This window comes from Corella eumyota, chromosome 7 (assembly GCF_963082875.1).
Source record: "Corella eumyota chromosome 7, kaCorEumy4.1, whole genome shotgun sequence".
Classification (NCBI taxonomy): Eukaryota; Metazoa; Chordata; class Ascidiacea; order Phlebobranchia; family Corellidae; genus Corella; species Corella eumyota.
The window spans coordinates 3128613-3142682 of record NC_137496.1 but is presented as its reverse complement, the minus strand read 5'-3'; the positions used below and the strand labels follow the sequence as shown (position 1 = coordinate 3142682).

The following is a 14070-nucleotide window of genomic DNA, read 5'->3' as shown; positions in this document are numbered from 1 at the left end:
TTTTATGCGTACAGGTTTATTGCAGCTTTTTCTTGTATGAAAAATCTGCTAGGTAGGTAAGCAATACAATATTACAGTATTTAACATAAGTTAGTTTGAACAGTCTTTAGCAATAAAAAGTACAATTCCAGACAGATTATGATTGACCAAAACAAAAAAGAAAAAATTTTCAAATAAGATTTGAGTACCCAGCATAATTTTAATATGAAATGTTAACAAGCAATATTAAATAATAATAATAAGAAAAAGGAAAACTATAATTTCAAAATGACATGGTATTCAACAGTTTTAATGTTCAAGATATTTTATTTGCCGAGGATTGATTTTAATAAGATTTCAGCATCATGTTTAGCCTAAAAAAATGAAGTAAAAATTTTAATGGAATATGAAAATATTTCTATTTAATTTAATAGACTTGAAATAAAAAAAAAAACTAAATCCTGAGACAGGGTCAAGGTAACAAATGTTACTCAAAGTTTAGTGTGTAAAGTAAGCTTTCCAACATCAAAGTTTAATTATTTTATTATGTTTATTAAAAAAATGTTAAAAAATATTAAAATACTGTTTCATCTTCAGCATTTGCTGCTGGATAATGCCAAGCTCGATCCAGAAACAACATCGCCTTCTTTGTGTCTCCTATCTTCATATAACACTTTCCAAGCATCAGAAGATTCACGCTGTAGAAGTTTGGATCAACTGCAGAAGACAAACATAAAACAGTGAGTAAAAATTTAATTTAATTTATTAGGTAATTCATTTGAGCTTGGGTTTCAGAAGTAGTTCAGACTAAAACAAATTTATAGCCTATTAAACCTAACCAAAGCACAAAAAATGTATATTTATTCAAACTTTCATAAGTTACCCCTTTCTGCTTGCATAAAATACTCAGCAGCTTCGTTGTATGTACTCGAGGGAGGGGTTGTGAATATCATACTAGCTAACCAGTGCTGGTAACCTGGCATGTCAGCAAACACAAAACACCACATACCGAGGCAATGTAGAGTCGTGGCATCGGTCGGGTTAAGCTTGGTTGCCATCTAAAAGTTGTTAGAAAATTTAAAACGTAAAAAAATTAGTTTTCTTGTGGTAAGGTCAAGTTTAGTTTACCTCTAAATGATCCTTAATCAAATAAGCATTCGAAATCTTGACTTTAATTCCTTCATAATCCCCCACGTCTCCAATCGTTATAGCATACCATTTATGAGTTGCAAAATTATAATCATCCAAGTCCAAGGAGCGCTTGGAAAGATAAAAGGCCTCGTAGATGAGTGTTTTTTTCTCTTCTTTCGAAATCTCCGGTATTGTCGTTGCAACGTCACGTGCGGCTCGTGAAAGACGCCAAAGTATTTCAGCGTTGTCGCGATCTTCATACCTAAGAAAACAATTTACAAAAATCTCTTTATTGGGAAAGTTATATTTTTCTACATTAAGTCATATTATTACCATCTTAATTGGAACAAAGACTTAGTAAATGTAACTTACTGTTTTAAAAACTCGTACAGCTCTCTTGGTGGTACATTAGCATACAACTTATCCGCTTCCGCTATAACTTTCTTATCTACAAAACAAACATTCCAATTTTATAACCATTAAAAAAAAAGTGTGGTGCATTTTCAAGCATTAAATAATAACTAACCTGAAGGTTTGCCCTTTGCCAAACATAAGTTTCGGTTTTGGCGATGGAGAAGAAATCCAATACTAGTAGTTAAACCTGCAGTCCCATACAAAATAACTTTAACATTGCCTTGATTGTATCTCTTCCATACCTTGCTAAACATAAAAAGTGTTAAAAACAAACACTTTTTGACATTTTATACCTGTTATATTACAGATTAACTTATATTTAAAAACTGAATTTTTTTACCTGAATATACATGGCTTTTCGTAATTGAAATGCTCTTTGAAAAAAATTCTTAAACAACATTTTAAACAAAAAATTACCTAATTTTATATACGAAAATAACTCCTGCAAACAAATTTAAATCAAAATTGAGTATTTAAACCATGGCTGTATTAGGTGTTTGGCAATAAAACATTGGTTTAAAGATTAACATAATGTTAATAAGTAACTGACGTGTTTTGCAAAACCGGAACTTTAAATTACAAAACCAACTAATAACATCAAACGAAATTTTAATTTTACAGGGGCCATAAAAATCTGGTTTAAAGGTTAACATAATGTTAATAGGAAGCCAACATTTTTAGCAAACTCAGAATTCTGACTTCCGGCTAAAGTTATTGTCCTAAATGTTTTAAAATTTGGAATTATTTCTGGAGTAGTTGTGTAAACATCGCTTAAAAATAACCAAGTCAAATCCGGGTCCAGATGAATCAAATGTTTAAACAAAATAACAGCACCTTCTTGTAAAGGGACAGGCTGTTTTGAGCCTAAATATGAATAAGCAGATTCGCAAGCAGATTGGTGTTCAACAATTTTAATTTTTGCAGATGTAAGGACGGGGCCCAGATTTTTCAGCAAGTTGTGTTTAAGTTTGAAAATTTGGGACTGTTTCGTTGCAATTTGGTGGTTTGTATTATCTGATTTTATTTGAAGAAAAAAGGTCAACTTGCAGAATAATTCTTTTGTGAATCTTCGTCGGATAAAGTCACCACAAGATGATGCCATAGTGCATACAACATTGAATGCCATAGAAACGACCTTAACAAAAGTTATACTATAAATCGATTATACCCAAAACTTAACATTAAACTAGTAAAAACGAAATACCTGAAGTTCTGGATCGTTAAATCTCTCCATCAAAGGGCTCCATAGTTTATGCACCAGAGGCAGTAGAGAGTCCTCATGGCTGGTTAACCCATTTATTCCTTCGCAAACTATCTCCATAACAGTTAACCGTATTTTGGGGTTAAAGTTGGACATCAAATGGCAACATCTAATATAATAAAAATAAATCTACACTCAGTCTTGTATAAATGTGCATTAACTGATATGTTCCTAACAACATTGTAAACTTCCTTTTTTATGTAAAGATTTATTGATTGAAAGACGCATTAACTGTTTCCTGTACCTGCTTTTTTCCTGATAGAATTATGGCAAGAAAAATAAAATATAAAAAGAATGGAGAATATGTTAATGTTATGAATTAGTTACAACCCACCTTTCAACTATTTGAACGATGATTTTAACTTCGGGGGGAGTAACTTTGGGTTGCTCTTGAGCTGACATCATATCATGTTCTGTCAGTTCATCTTCAAAGTTTTCTTTCTTATCATTCTCTTCATCCATTTCCGAGTCATCTACATCGTAGTCGATATTTGCCGATCGCAAATTTGTTTGGTATTCTAATAATTCATCCACGAGTTGTGTAACAGTGTTTACATTGTGTGCTTTTTTATCTTGGAAAATGTGATTTTTTTGCTTTTTTGTATCATTTTTGAAATTGTTTTCTTCATTTTTAAACCACTTGTTGATAGACTTAACAGTTGTAAGTAGAACTGGCAAAAAAGACTTTAATTTTGTGTCTCTATGCAGGTCAAGAAAGGTCAATACTTCGTCAATTGTATCACGAACTAAAGGGAATATACTGACATCGCCGTGAGTCAGCGTTACTTGAAGAACAATTGGACTTCTAAAAAAATAAAAATGATATTTGGTAAGGGGAATTTTTAAAATTAGAAAAATTAAACTGTTCACACCATTTATACATTTTTTATCTGTTTTGTTTAATAATCTTGCTTATAAAAGTTCAGGTCAGGTGTTGCCTACCTGTAAATTATTATAAGTAAATTTAGTTTTAAAATATATACATTAAAAGTCCAGCCTTACCTTGGGTATAATGAAATATGTCTCATTTGGACAGAGATTTTACTAACTAAGTAATCAGCATTTTTAGTAAGCAACTCAGCAACATTTTCATAATCACAGTTAGTTGCGAATTTTCTTAACGTTGAAAGTGCGCAGGACGATATAAGGTGATTCGAGTCATTTACTTTTTCCAAAACTGGGTACAAAGCGACGATCAATTTATCGCAGAATTTTTCTTTTAAAGTCGTTGAAAAAGCAGATAATGCTTCAAGGTGTAAACAAACAAGTATAAGATTAGCGTTAAGCATTTTTGTGTTGATAACAGGGTTTTGTTTATGTAATGGATAAAGGCTTAACGCATTTTGCTTGACTTTATTTCTGTGGTGTGTTGTAAGATATTCGGATTCGTAACTTGTTGCCAAATACCAGTTCTCATCAGCCAAAAAAATTTCAAGCAAATTGTCAATTACTTTATTAGCATTTGTTTCACTAGTACCAAGTATAACCTCACTTAGAATAAATACGGACTGTTGTCCATTGCTTTCAGTAGTATAATTCTCTACTAGGAGGTCGGTAATAACTTCTAAATCACCAAATTCGCCAAGTAGTCTGCATATTTTGACTAAAGTTTTTGTTATGTTAGGGTTATTGAACTGTAAAAAGTTTTTATGGAATTGCCAATATGGTAATTGTCCGACGAATTCTGAAAAATTTTCTGCGTCAAAATTATCTGGGAGTAGACTAACATCTTCTATTTTTTGGAGATCACTTGTATCCAATTTAAAGCAAAGAAACAAAGCATTTAAGAGCTGGTTTAAATGCTCTGGTGAATTGAACAAAATGTTTAAATTAGCAGACAAGACTTTCAAGTAGCCAAGCACCAAATTTAAAGACGACAATTTTTCAGCATCACTGAATTTTCTCAGATTCTTGGGTAAATTTTTGCATAACTCGAATAAAGAATCAAAGATAACATCTTGTATATTTTGGTGGTGATCAGAAAGTAACTCTGCAATTTTGTCAATGGTTCTTTTACTTTTCGAAGACATGCTTTCAATTTCATCATTCAGATAAATTATTGGAATTTTTAGTAAATGACCTACAGATATTTTCAAAGTGTCAATGCAGTTTATAAGTGTGGAGTGGCTGAATTTGAGCAGTTCGGAGCGAATTGAAATATTTGAATCACCTGCCAAAGTTATAAGTTTTTGTATAACAAGATCTATTTTTGGAGTAGCAATTTCCAACCATTTTTTATCTCTAGTTACTGCTAGTGATAAAATTTTACCATCAACGTTCTTGTTGAGGTGTTGTATCTCAGTTTTGACCTTTTCAGTATTCGCAACTTTTAAGGAATTCTCAGATAGGCAAACACGTAGCAAAACAGACACAAGGTTAATGGAAGAACAGCTCACGGCATGACCAAGTTTAGAATCATCGCATATTACACTGGTGAGTCCCGACAAAATACCTGGTAGAAAGGAAGCAATACAATTACCCTGCATTGTCATCGCGATTTCATCAATCTCATCATTTTGCAAGCAAATTGTTCTTAATAAAGATATAGCTTGGACTTTCAATTTTCGGTTTCTTTCTGTGGATATCAAGTGTAAGCATGTCGAAACAAGATAACCTAGATTTGGAATATTTCGGATGTGAAAATATTCAATGGCATGATTAAGAACTGCAAGCTTATTAAGGAAAATTAAAGAAATTAAAACTGAGAGCTTTAACTCCTCGCTGCCCTTATATTTAACATCACCTTCTGTCATTAAGGATACTTTTCCAAGTAATAGTTTAAACACATCATTGAATAACTTCCAATCAATTGTGGCCAGCTTTTCGAATACTTTACCCATGCAAGTAATAGCAACAATTGCAGTTTCTTCTTTTACAGAAGGACGCTGTAGCAGTACAATTCTTAGAGGAAATAAAACATATTCATGCAATTCTTGCACAGAATTATTGGGTAACCTCTGTATTATCTTTAAAAGTGTGTCTATAGAATTAGCATTCGACGTTTTTGATATTTCAACGCATAAGGGACGGAGGGATTGAAATAGTTCCTGGGCATTTTTGGACATCTTTTTTACTTAACTACATGAAATATTCACTGTTGAAGGCCTGCCGTAAATAAAAATGATGTTTGTTTTGGTTTAGCATCACGTGATCAAACACCTGGCCTAATTATAGCCATTAGGTAATGCAAAGCTTCACGCAGTTTTAGACGAATAATTTTAATTTAAAATAAATTCTATTTGTAAGTATAAAACTTACTAATTAAATTATACTACATTTGACCTGTTTTCTTAAATAACAACTGTGAAAATAATAACATTTTCGCAATTGTGTTAAAACCCCGCCCCATTCCACTTCTCTTTATAAACTTGCCACGATCGCAGGGATTTTTTTGAAATTAAATTATTGTGATCTCGTGACTCTATGATAAGGCTTTTGTGATTTGTAATAAAAGAAGAAAAAGTAAGTGCCTTTTAGTTTTATATTTGTCAGAAAGTGTTTGTCCGTTGTTAGTTGCTATTTTAAATATTTAAATAAACTAAAAATACAAATTTAAAATTCGACTGCTTTAATAATTTTACGCGGCCTATCTTCGGTTTGATAATTTTAACTTGCTTGAATTGGTGTTAAATAAATGAGAATTAATAATTTTGTGTCAGGTAGTTTTTTTGCCACTTCAAAACATTCATTGGCAGATTGTGGTTGATTTTTACAAACTAACAAAATATCCTTAAAAGTTATTAGTTTGTGCATTACTGAAATGTTAAACTTGAGTTTATGTTATTGTTTTAAGGCAACTGTATAATTAAATTTATCAGTGTATTATATCTAATTAAATTAATAAAATGGACACCTCAAACTGGAGAAAAAGAGTGCTATTTGAACCCAGAGGTTTTATTCGAGTGATTGAAGTTTTTTTGGCCATTGTCGCTTTTGCAACAACTGGAGGCTATTCTGGAACTGACAAATATTCCGTTGCCTGTACATCAACAGCAACTACAATCGTGAATCTTACCATAACATATCCTTTCAAGCTGTATCAGGCAACTGTTATGGTACCGAATTGTACAGCTAATGCAACTAATCCACACTCTGTACCTGTAAAGATAGACGGTGACTTATCCCCTTCTGCTGAATGGTTTATGTTCGTTGGTACAACAGCTTTTCTTATTTCGCTTGCTTCGGTTGTTTTCTATGTTGTGTTCGATGCTACGGTTCGTCAAACTAATGAAAGGCTTGTTACGATCGGCGACTTGGTGATTACTGTGATATATGCTTTTCTGTGGCTGACAGCTGCATCTGCTTGGGCTTGGGGCTTGGGTCAGGTGAAATTGTGGTCAGGTTCCTTGCTTCAGTATGAGCCTTTATCTTCCCAGTGCTCTCAAACAATTGGTACTTGGGATGTGGTTTGCAGCCTTACCACTTCTGCTAATTTTTCGCCCCTGAACGCCTCCGTTGCTTTTGGGTTTGTTAATTTCTTCCTGTGGACGTGCAATGTCTGGTTCGTGTACAAGGAGTCTCCGTACCATCAGGAGCCAAACAGAATGGATGACACAAATCCGCAGCAGCAACCTCCTCCCTCCAATATCTAACAAGTTAACCCCTGTTTTGTTGTGAAGTTATCACCTTTGACTTTTAGCTTGGAGTATCTGCAATTAGTGCTATTTTTATGTAATTAACTGTTACTAAAATCGTTAAACAGAATTGATTGAAGTGTGTGTTGTTGTTTAAGACAAATTCGACTCATCTAAATAATTATCAAGATGTAATTCATTGTTTATAAGTTGTCATTTATTTTTAGCACACTACAATACTTTAAGCTAAGTCCATTCGCAACCACACACTTTAAAGTGTGTAGATTTATACTATAAAAAGATTCTTGATATATTTTTACCTGATTGGCTAACCAAAGCCTGGTTTGCTTACCATATTTTTGCCTGATTTGCTTACCAAATTTTAAACGGTACCAGGCCGAACTACTCAAGTCGTATGTTAAAAAATGTGATCAAATTATATAGTCTATTCCATTAAATACTTGAGTTAGCCAACATTATTAAATCAAAAAAACTACATTGTCATAGAGAGTTACAATATAAAACACTTACACATGATTAAGTTTGAATGTTGTTTATATCTACATTGGCTTGTTAATTACTGTTAAAAAGATTATATTTGGTGTTGTCTTGCATGATAAAGCATGTGACGATTCGGTTTGCGATTTATTTTTCAAATATTTTATTTTTTTGGGTTAAATTAGCATTGGTTATATTAAACACGGAAATACCACATTTTGATTGTCTCGTTTGCAGTCATTTATACTGTTTTTGTATTAAATGGTCTAGTATTGAACAACTGAAAAAAAACGAAATTTAAAACTTTTTTTAATTGCTTAGTCAACATTGTATAAAATTCTATTATTTATTAGCTTTCAATGAATGCTGTACTGCTTAAAAAAATTAAATTAGATCTTCAACAATTGCTAAATTATTTATAGCTAGCTGCAGTCTTTTTTAAAGGAAATTATAATTGAACAAAAAAAAATTGTTTTTTTACAAGTCTGCGATTTAAATACTTTTGGCCGAAATTGTATAGTATTTTTATTATATTTTTTGTAATTATGTAACTGAAAATTAATGATTTCATACCTATTTTTTTTAACTGTATAATAGAACTTTAGTATGAGAATATAACAAACATTATATATCATAAAAAATTAAAATTTTGTACACCCTTATAAAGGTAGATTATTTTTAGTATTTGTTTATTATTGTTGGTATGCTAATTGATTTATATAGTGATTAGTAAACTAATGTTACTTGTATTTATGTTGTTTTTTAACCCAAAGTACTAATAACTTACAAAAATAGTCAAAGTGTTTATATAATGTGATAATTTTGTTGGTGTGCAGTAAAATAAACAGTTCCATCAAAATCAGCTCAATTAGTCACAACTTTTTGCATCACATATCCTTTTAAATAGGTTATTCATTTAAAACTTTGATTAAATAATCTGTATTAACCAGCATTAAGTATTACCAGTGATAAGTGGAAGTTCGTAATTTTCTGGTCTTTTTTATTAGAAAAAAAACAGATAATGCATGTTAAAGTTATTAAAATACAGAAAGATAGAAACTAGGTCAGAAATAGATTTCTTTATATTTGTTGAGTATATTAGGTTCTTTGATATATGAATCAATCAATATATAGCAAGAACAGATCAATAGTAAGCCATTAAATTAATTGCATACCTGCCTAAACCAGCTTAAGAAAAAAATAAGAGTTTTTAAAATACCGAAACCATGTTTCTAATATACCTACTATCGCAATGATAATGATGCATTTTAGTTTTTAAGTAGTTTTTACAGTTTATTTACCTGAACAGTCGAACAGTCTTAGCAGTAAGCATGTCTAGTCAACATTTGATTGTAGTTTTACATATCAACAAAACAAAATTAAAAAAGGCAAATGTTACTTTAATGTCAAAAGATGTCGAAAAGGATGAGGGCTGCATCCTATCGAAAAGAAATAGCAAGAGGTTGGCTAGGTAGTCTGCCCCAACCTGCAACTAAAACCAGGGTTGGTAATACACTTCCCATAGGAAGGGGAAGTGGTGTGAACAGAGAATCGAGGCTCTGCACCATCCAATCGGGCTTCTAGAAGAGTATAAGTAACAGACATGAGTTAATTGTCAGCATATCGAATTATGTTTTTGTATGTCCGATTTAAGTTTTTTTTGAAAACACTTTTGTTCCGTTTTTCAAGCACCTGTCAATCAATGAAATTCAGGCGCATTTTATTTTTGTTAGAAGCTTAAGTTATTTAAATAAATTTTTAAATTAACCAATGTGGTTGTTATCACGAGAAAAATCAAAAAACAAAAAATGTGTTAAAATGTTTTTAGAGTCAACTGATTTTATTTCTAAATAATTGCAGAAAATTTTGCACGACTTTTTTATTTCGATAAAAATGGGTATCTCTAAGTGCATGATAGTGCCCCAATACATTATTACAATTAACACAGCGTAGATGTTTATAACAAATAAAATAGCATTAAAGTAGTTTAATAATAAAAGCCACACCATACACCAATGCATTTAAGATACGATTTAAGAAAAGCCTATATTTTATTGATTGGTTCCAAATAACTAATTTAGTTTTTTTTAAAAACGTTACAGAATTTAAATGGTTTTCATACTAAGAAATGACAATTTGATGTCTGCCCTTATTAACTACATGTTGCCTTATTTTGATAACAAGCTTGTGTTTACAAGTGTAATGAATATAAATGGTAAAGCAGATAAAATGTATAATTACAATTGGTTAGCATATAATGGGTATAGGTTATTTTTTCTTTTAGTGGTCGTGCTTTGCTTGTGTTATTATTAGATCTTATGACGACTTGTTGCCATCCTTCCCCTTCTGTTAAAACAAATGAGTATTGGTTATGTAACGGGTTAAACTTTTTGATATTACTTTATTGGATTAAAACTGATATAATGTGTAAGAATAACTTTCTGGTGGAGATTAAGCCCCAGTTTCAAAACATATACTCGTTTTATTGGAATTGACTTTTTTTGGAAATAGCAATTACACTAAACTGTGCTAGAATGATTTTTCAGTAGAAAGCTACAACTTACGTTTTTGTAGGCGTGCTCATATTCTTCCACAACCTTGCGCAGAGAGTAAGTAGCGCCGCTTGTATTCAACCGAGGAGACACATGATGGAGACGGTACTCCTCGCCTTCGAGAAGCTTGTGATACGTGCTGATCTCAAAGTCGAGAGCTAAACAAACGTTTAAAAAAAGTAAAAAAAAAATTTTGAAGAAAAGATTTGTTCAATTTTGGGACAGTATGTTTTGTTTTTTAAACAGCTGTCGCCATATAACATTGTTGTACTGCATGTTTTTTCAAATAAAAACGTACCAAGTTTAACTGCTAAGAGGTCTTGATATTCACGAAGACGTTCTGCCATCTCAGCCTTAAGTTTTTCAAGTTGGCCTTGAAGTTCGGCGATCTGATCGTGATAGTTGCCAATGTCGCGGGCGAACCGTTCCTCAACATCCGCAAGTTGACGTTCAAGATAGTCTTTCTGTAAGAATAACAAGAAATTTGTTTAAAAAAGTTGTCGACTTTGCAAATATCATACTATTCTAGTAATTCCATTTTACCATCAAGTGTAAATATACCTAGTGTTTGATAAAATTGTCAATACCTAAACAACTGCTGGAATGCATTTTTAAATGTATACAAAAACCTATAGCTTAAACAGATCCTTTCAAAAAACAACTTTAACACAAAAATCTTACGTTTGAACGAAGGGATTCGATCTGGGTCGTGTGGGTACCAACTCGGTTGCGAAGGTCGTTAAGTTCGCCTTGAGATTCTTTCAACCTGTTTGCATCTTGCGATACCTTTGTATTAAGGTCGTTCAACTGAAATATAACGCACACTGTTAGTTTAGGTTGCTTGAATAGAAATGCTGGTACGATTCAATTGGCTTAAGACACTTATTCAAGACAAAAACCGATCTTATAGTAAAGTACTTGAAAATATAATATTTTAAATAACTTTTCTGTATAATCTATATGTCAAACTACTGACCTTGCCATTGTACCATTCCTCCGAGTCCTCTCTGTTCTTCTTGGCTGCCAAGTCGTACTGCGCCCTGATGTCACGCAAGAGGTCGGAAAGGTCAGGACCGTGCGTATCAACTTGCACTCTGACGTGATCAGTAACCAGTTGAGACTTGAGCTCATTTACGATCTGTAGAAAAAAAATTAATAAATCATTGTTGAGATGGTTTTTATGTATGGGGATACTCTTAATCAGATTAAGCAAAAATATGATGCAAGGCTAGCCCGGTGACATGTTGAAGCGATTATAGACAATGTTTGCAAATAGCAAGCCCTTAATTTCAGTTGTAAAGTAGTCTTTTGCAAACTTTTATGGCAAAAGATTTTACCTCGGTGTGAGCCAAGTTGTCGAAGTCGAGTTCCTCTCTTAAAGAAACAAGTTTTCGTTCCAAGTCAACTCTGCTTATTGTACATTCATCAACATTCGTTCTTAAGTTGGTTAATTCTCGTTCCAACTCTTCTCGTTCGCTCACTGCTGTTTCATGTCTGATAAAATAAATATGTTTAAGATAATTTCAAACTAATAAAAAAAAACGTTGCCAATATATATTTAATAAAAAAATATATTGGCAACGTTAAATTAATATATTGGTAAATAACTTGTTAAATACATATGAAAGTACGTTATATTTCACATTTTTTTAATAATTTTTGCAAGCCCAGTACGCTGTATATATTAAATGAAATACATATTATATGAATAATAGCTGTATTGTAATGAATATTGTTGAGCTAATGCGTAGCCATCGGCTAAATATAACCATAAAGATGTTCGTATTACGTCTTGCTTTTTACATAAACCGATTTCAACTGCCATGGCATTTCGACAACGATAAATATCTTAAATTATTAGCCATATACGGCTTTGAAATCGAGCAAATTAATACCTTGAGGCGTTTGTTTATATTACTTTGACATTTTAACAGCAAGATGTATTGCTCATAAATAGAGACATTATAGTCTAAAGTTTATGGTACAGTTTGAGCGCTTTATAATGCCTAGGGGCTCTTAGGTTTAGCCGATCTGATTTGTCGAGGTCACGTGTTCGCGTACGCCAATTGGAATAAACAACGCCCTGAGTTTTAGCTAAAAAAGTTTGCCTTCTAAAATGCCAAAACTTTTTTGGCCAAAAATTGCTACTTAGCTAGTATAGTAAATATGATAACGTATACTTACTCTTGCTTTAAGTCAGCAACATCTTGTCTCATGTGGTCCAGCTCAGCATCAATGAGCGCCTTATCCGTGTTCAACGAGTCAATAATCGATTTGAGTCGCCTCACTTCGTTTGAGTACAACTCACCAAGGTTTGACTCATACTTGACAGAAAGCTGGCGAAGTTGAGCCTCGAGTAACTTGTTTTGTTGCTCAAGGAATCGAACTCGCTCGATGTAAGATGCGAAGCGGTTATTTAAAGTCTAAAGAAATAAAACACATTGAGTTAAATAACTTTGAGAAAAATATATTTATTTTCTTTCCTTGTCTCTTTCCCCATTGTAACTTTTTTTGCCCTTTACACCATTATTGTTTGACATTTTAAAATTAGCTTCTGAACCCTATACCAACCTTCAGTTCCTCCTTTTCTCCGGATCTCATGTTCCTGAACTCTTCACCCTGTGCTCCTCCAAAGTCCTGGAGGTCCTTCTCACTCACGTACACATTTCCTCCATATCCTGTATCGTATGCTCCTGAGTACATTCCGTAAGACATCTGGAAGATACAAAAAAATATAAAAAATTAAAATTTGGGTTGCAAAGTTAGGCTTTAATGCAATTAACATAACATTCTTGCTTTAAACATTTAACTAGTCTAGTTTTTAATGTTCAAACTACATACTTTTACTTTAGTTTTGCAATCTGTATTTTAATACTGAAACAATACCAACTTAGGTCATATAACTTACTCTTCCGCTTGGTTGTATATCTGGTAATCTAGCTGGCGAGCCTTCGTTTCGGCTTGTAGTACTTCTCGAAGTTGTTACAACTCGGTATGATGACGATGTTCCTTGTTTCGACGGCGACTGCATTTTCTCTTGTTGTTCGTTGACAAAAAACGCAAAGTTAGATTTTTTATTGACCTGTGAAAATATGACCAATAACTCTTAAAACTTTGTTGGCAACTGTGTGTTACGGGCTATGAAGGGTTTTAAGCTTTATACCGTTGCTCAAGGGTTTTTACATACACGTTATAAGGCAATAAAAACTTCTGTCATTTATTAAATAATAAACTTCGCTGTTTTTATTGCGCTATTCTGATTGATGTTATTGTATGCAAGTGACAATTGATTTTAGAACTATATTTAAATAGGTTTACGTAAAAATGGATTTAGATACGTTCTAACATAACATACAAATCGTTTTTATTATAATATTTTGCCTAATATAAGCTGTTTGGTAATCTATACAACTTGATTATCCAACGAAAAATTAAAAAAAATGCGTCTCTTGCTTACTAAAGCACTCACAAAATGAGCGAAATTTGCAATATATGTACGCTTATAAAGCCTGAATTCGCTTGTTAACTGGCTAAGCTGATTGCGTATTGAGTTTCCGCATCTACGTCAAAAAAAACGTTAACGCCGCAGGTAAATACCGCGGTATATTAAGGCTCTCAAGTAGCAACGAAATAGATTTGATATTTCCTAATTTTTTTCAGT

General features: G+C 32.4%; 4 protein-coding genes across 5 annotated transcripts; 1 reads left to right on the top strand and 3 right to left on the bottom strand.

The window, feature by feature from the left end:
- Positions 1–11: 11 nt before the first annotated feature.
- Positions 12–1856, bottom strand: LOC145760405 (regulator of microtubule dynamics protein 1-like). The gene is made up of 6 exons (XM_082574289.1): positions 1637–1856; positions 1483–1558; positions 1108–1372; positions 863–1037; positions 563–696; positions 12–353 (listed from the first exon to the last, which is right to left on the bottom strand). Exons 1-6 carry the CDS (start codon positions 1776–1778, stop codon positions 306–308), a joined length of 840 nt encoding a protein of 279 aa, XP_082430415.1. The 5' UTR covers positions 1779–1856; the 3' UTR covers positions 12–305.
- LOC145760378 (TELO2-interacting protein 1 homolog) lies at positions 1637–5868 on the bottom strand. 2 transcript variants are annotated; one of them, XM_082574253.1, is made up of 5 exons: positions 3788–5868; positions 3120–3590; positions 2729–2894; positions 1865–2659; positions 1637–1766 (listed from the first exon to the last, which is right to left on the bottom strand). In XM_082574253.1, the coding sequence occupies exons 1-4, from the start codon at positions 5848–5850 to the stop codon at positions 2171–2173; spliced, it is 3189 nt and encodes a 1062-aa protein (XP_082430379.1). In that variant the 5' UTR covers positions 5851–5868; the 3' UTR covers positions 1637–1766; positions 1865–2170. The 2 variants fall into 2 exon arrangements, with proteins under 2 accessions (XP_082430379.1, XP_082430380.1); XM_082574254.1 differs by having other exon boundaries at positions 1651–1770.
- Positions 5869–6250: 382 nt separating this feature from the next.
- LOC145760408 (synaptophysin-like) lies at positions 6251–8606 on the top strand. The gene has a single exon (XM_082574292.1). It carries the CDS (start codon positions 6631–6633, stop codon positions 7375–7377), a length of 747 nt encoding a protein of 248 aa, XP_082430418.1. The 5' UTR covers positions 6251–6630; the 3' UTR covers positions 7378–8606.
- A 1115-nt stretch (positions 8607–9721) lies between these two features.
- Positions 9722–13521, bottom strand: LOC145760390 (glial fibrillary acidic protein-like). The gene is made up of 9 exons (XM_082574273.1): positions 13318–13521; positions 12981–13124; positions 12594–12832; positions 11747–11903; positions 11386–11547; positions 11091–11216; positions 10708–10873; positions 10422–10567; positions 9722–10203 (listed from the first exon to the last, which is right to left on the bottom strand). Exons 1-9 carry the CDS (start codon positions 13438–13440, stop codon positions 10174–10176), a joined length of 1293 nt encoding a protein of 430 aa, XP_082430399.1. The 5' UTR covers positions 13441–13521; the 3' UTR covers positions 9722–10173.
- Positions 13522–14070: the final 549 nt, after the last annotated feature.

Bases quoted from the DNA above. Each gene is read 5' to 3' on its own strand.
- LOC145760405 (XM_082574289.1), bottom strand. From the start codon at position 1,778: ATGTTTAGCAAGGTATGGAAGAGATACAATCAAGGCAATGTTAAAGTT. The intron at 1,559-1,636 runs GTTAGTTATTAT...TTTGTTTTGTAG, and splicing joins GGCAAAGGGCAAACCTTCAG to ATAAGAAAGTTATAGCGGAA. The intron at 1,373-1,482 runs GTAAGTTACATT...TTGTTTTCTTAG, and splicing joins CTGTACGAGTTTTTAAAACA to GTATGAAGATCGCGACAACG.
- LOC145760378 (XM_082574253.1), bottom strand. From the start codon at position 5,850: ATGTCCAAAAATGCCCAGGAACTATTTCAATCCCTCCGTCCCTTATGC. The intron at 2,895-3,119 runs GTGGGTTGTAAC...TTATTATATTAG, and splicing joins ATCGTTCAAATAGTTGAAAG to ATGTTGCCATTTGATGTCCA. The intron at 2,660-2,728 runs GTATTTCGTTTT...ACTTTTGTTAAG, and splicing joins TTAACGATCCAGAACTTCAG to GTCGTTTCTATGGCATTCAA.
- LOC145760408 (XM_082574292.1), top strand. From the start codon at position 6,631: ATGGACACCTCAAACTGGAGAAAAAGAGTGCTATTTGAACCCAGAGGT.
- LOC145760390 (XM_082574273.1), bottom strand. From the start codon at position 13,440: ATGCAGTCGCCGTCGAAACAAGGAACATCGTCATCATACCGAGTTGTA. The intron at 12,833-12,980 runs GTTGGTATAGGG...TTATTTCTTTAG, and splicing joins GAGAAAAGGAGGAACTGAAG to ACTTTAAATAACCGCTTCGC. The intron at 10,874-11,090 runs GTAAGATTTTTG...TTATTCTTACAG, and splicing joins TCGAATCCCTTCGTTCAAAC to AAAGACTATCTTGAACGTCA.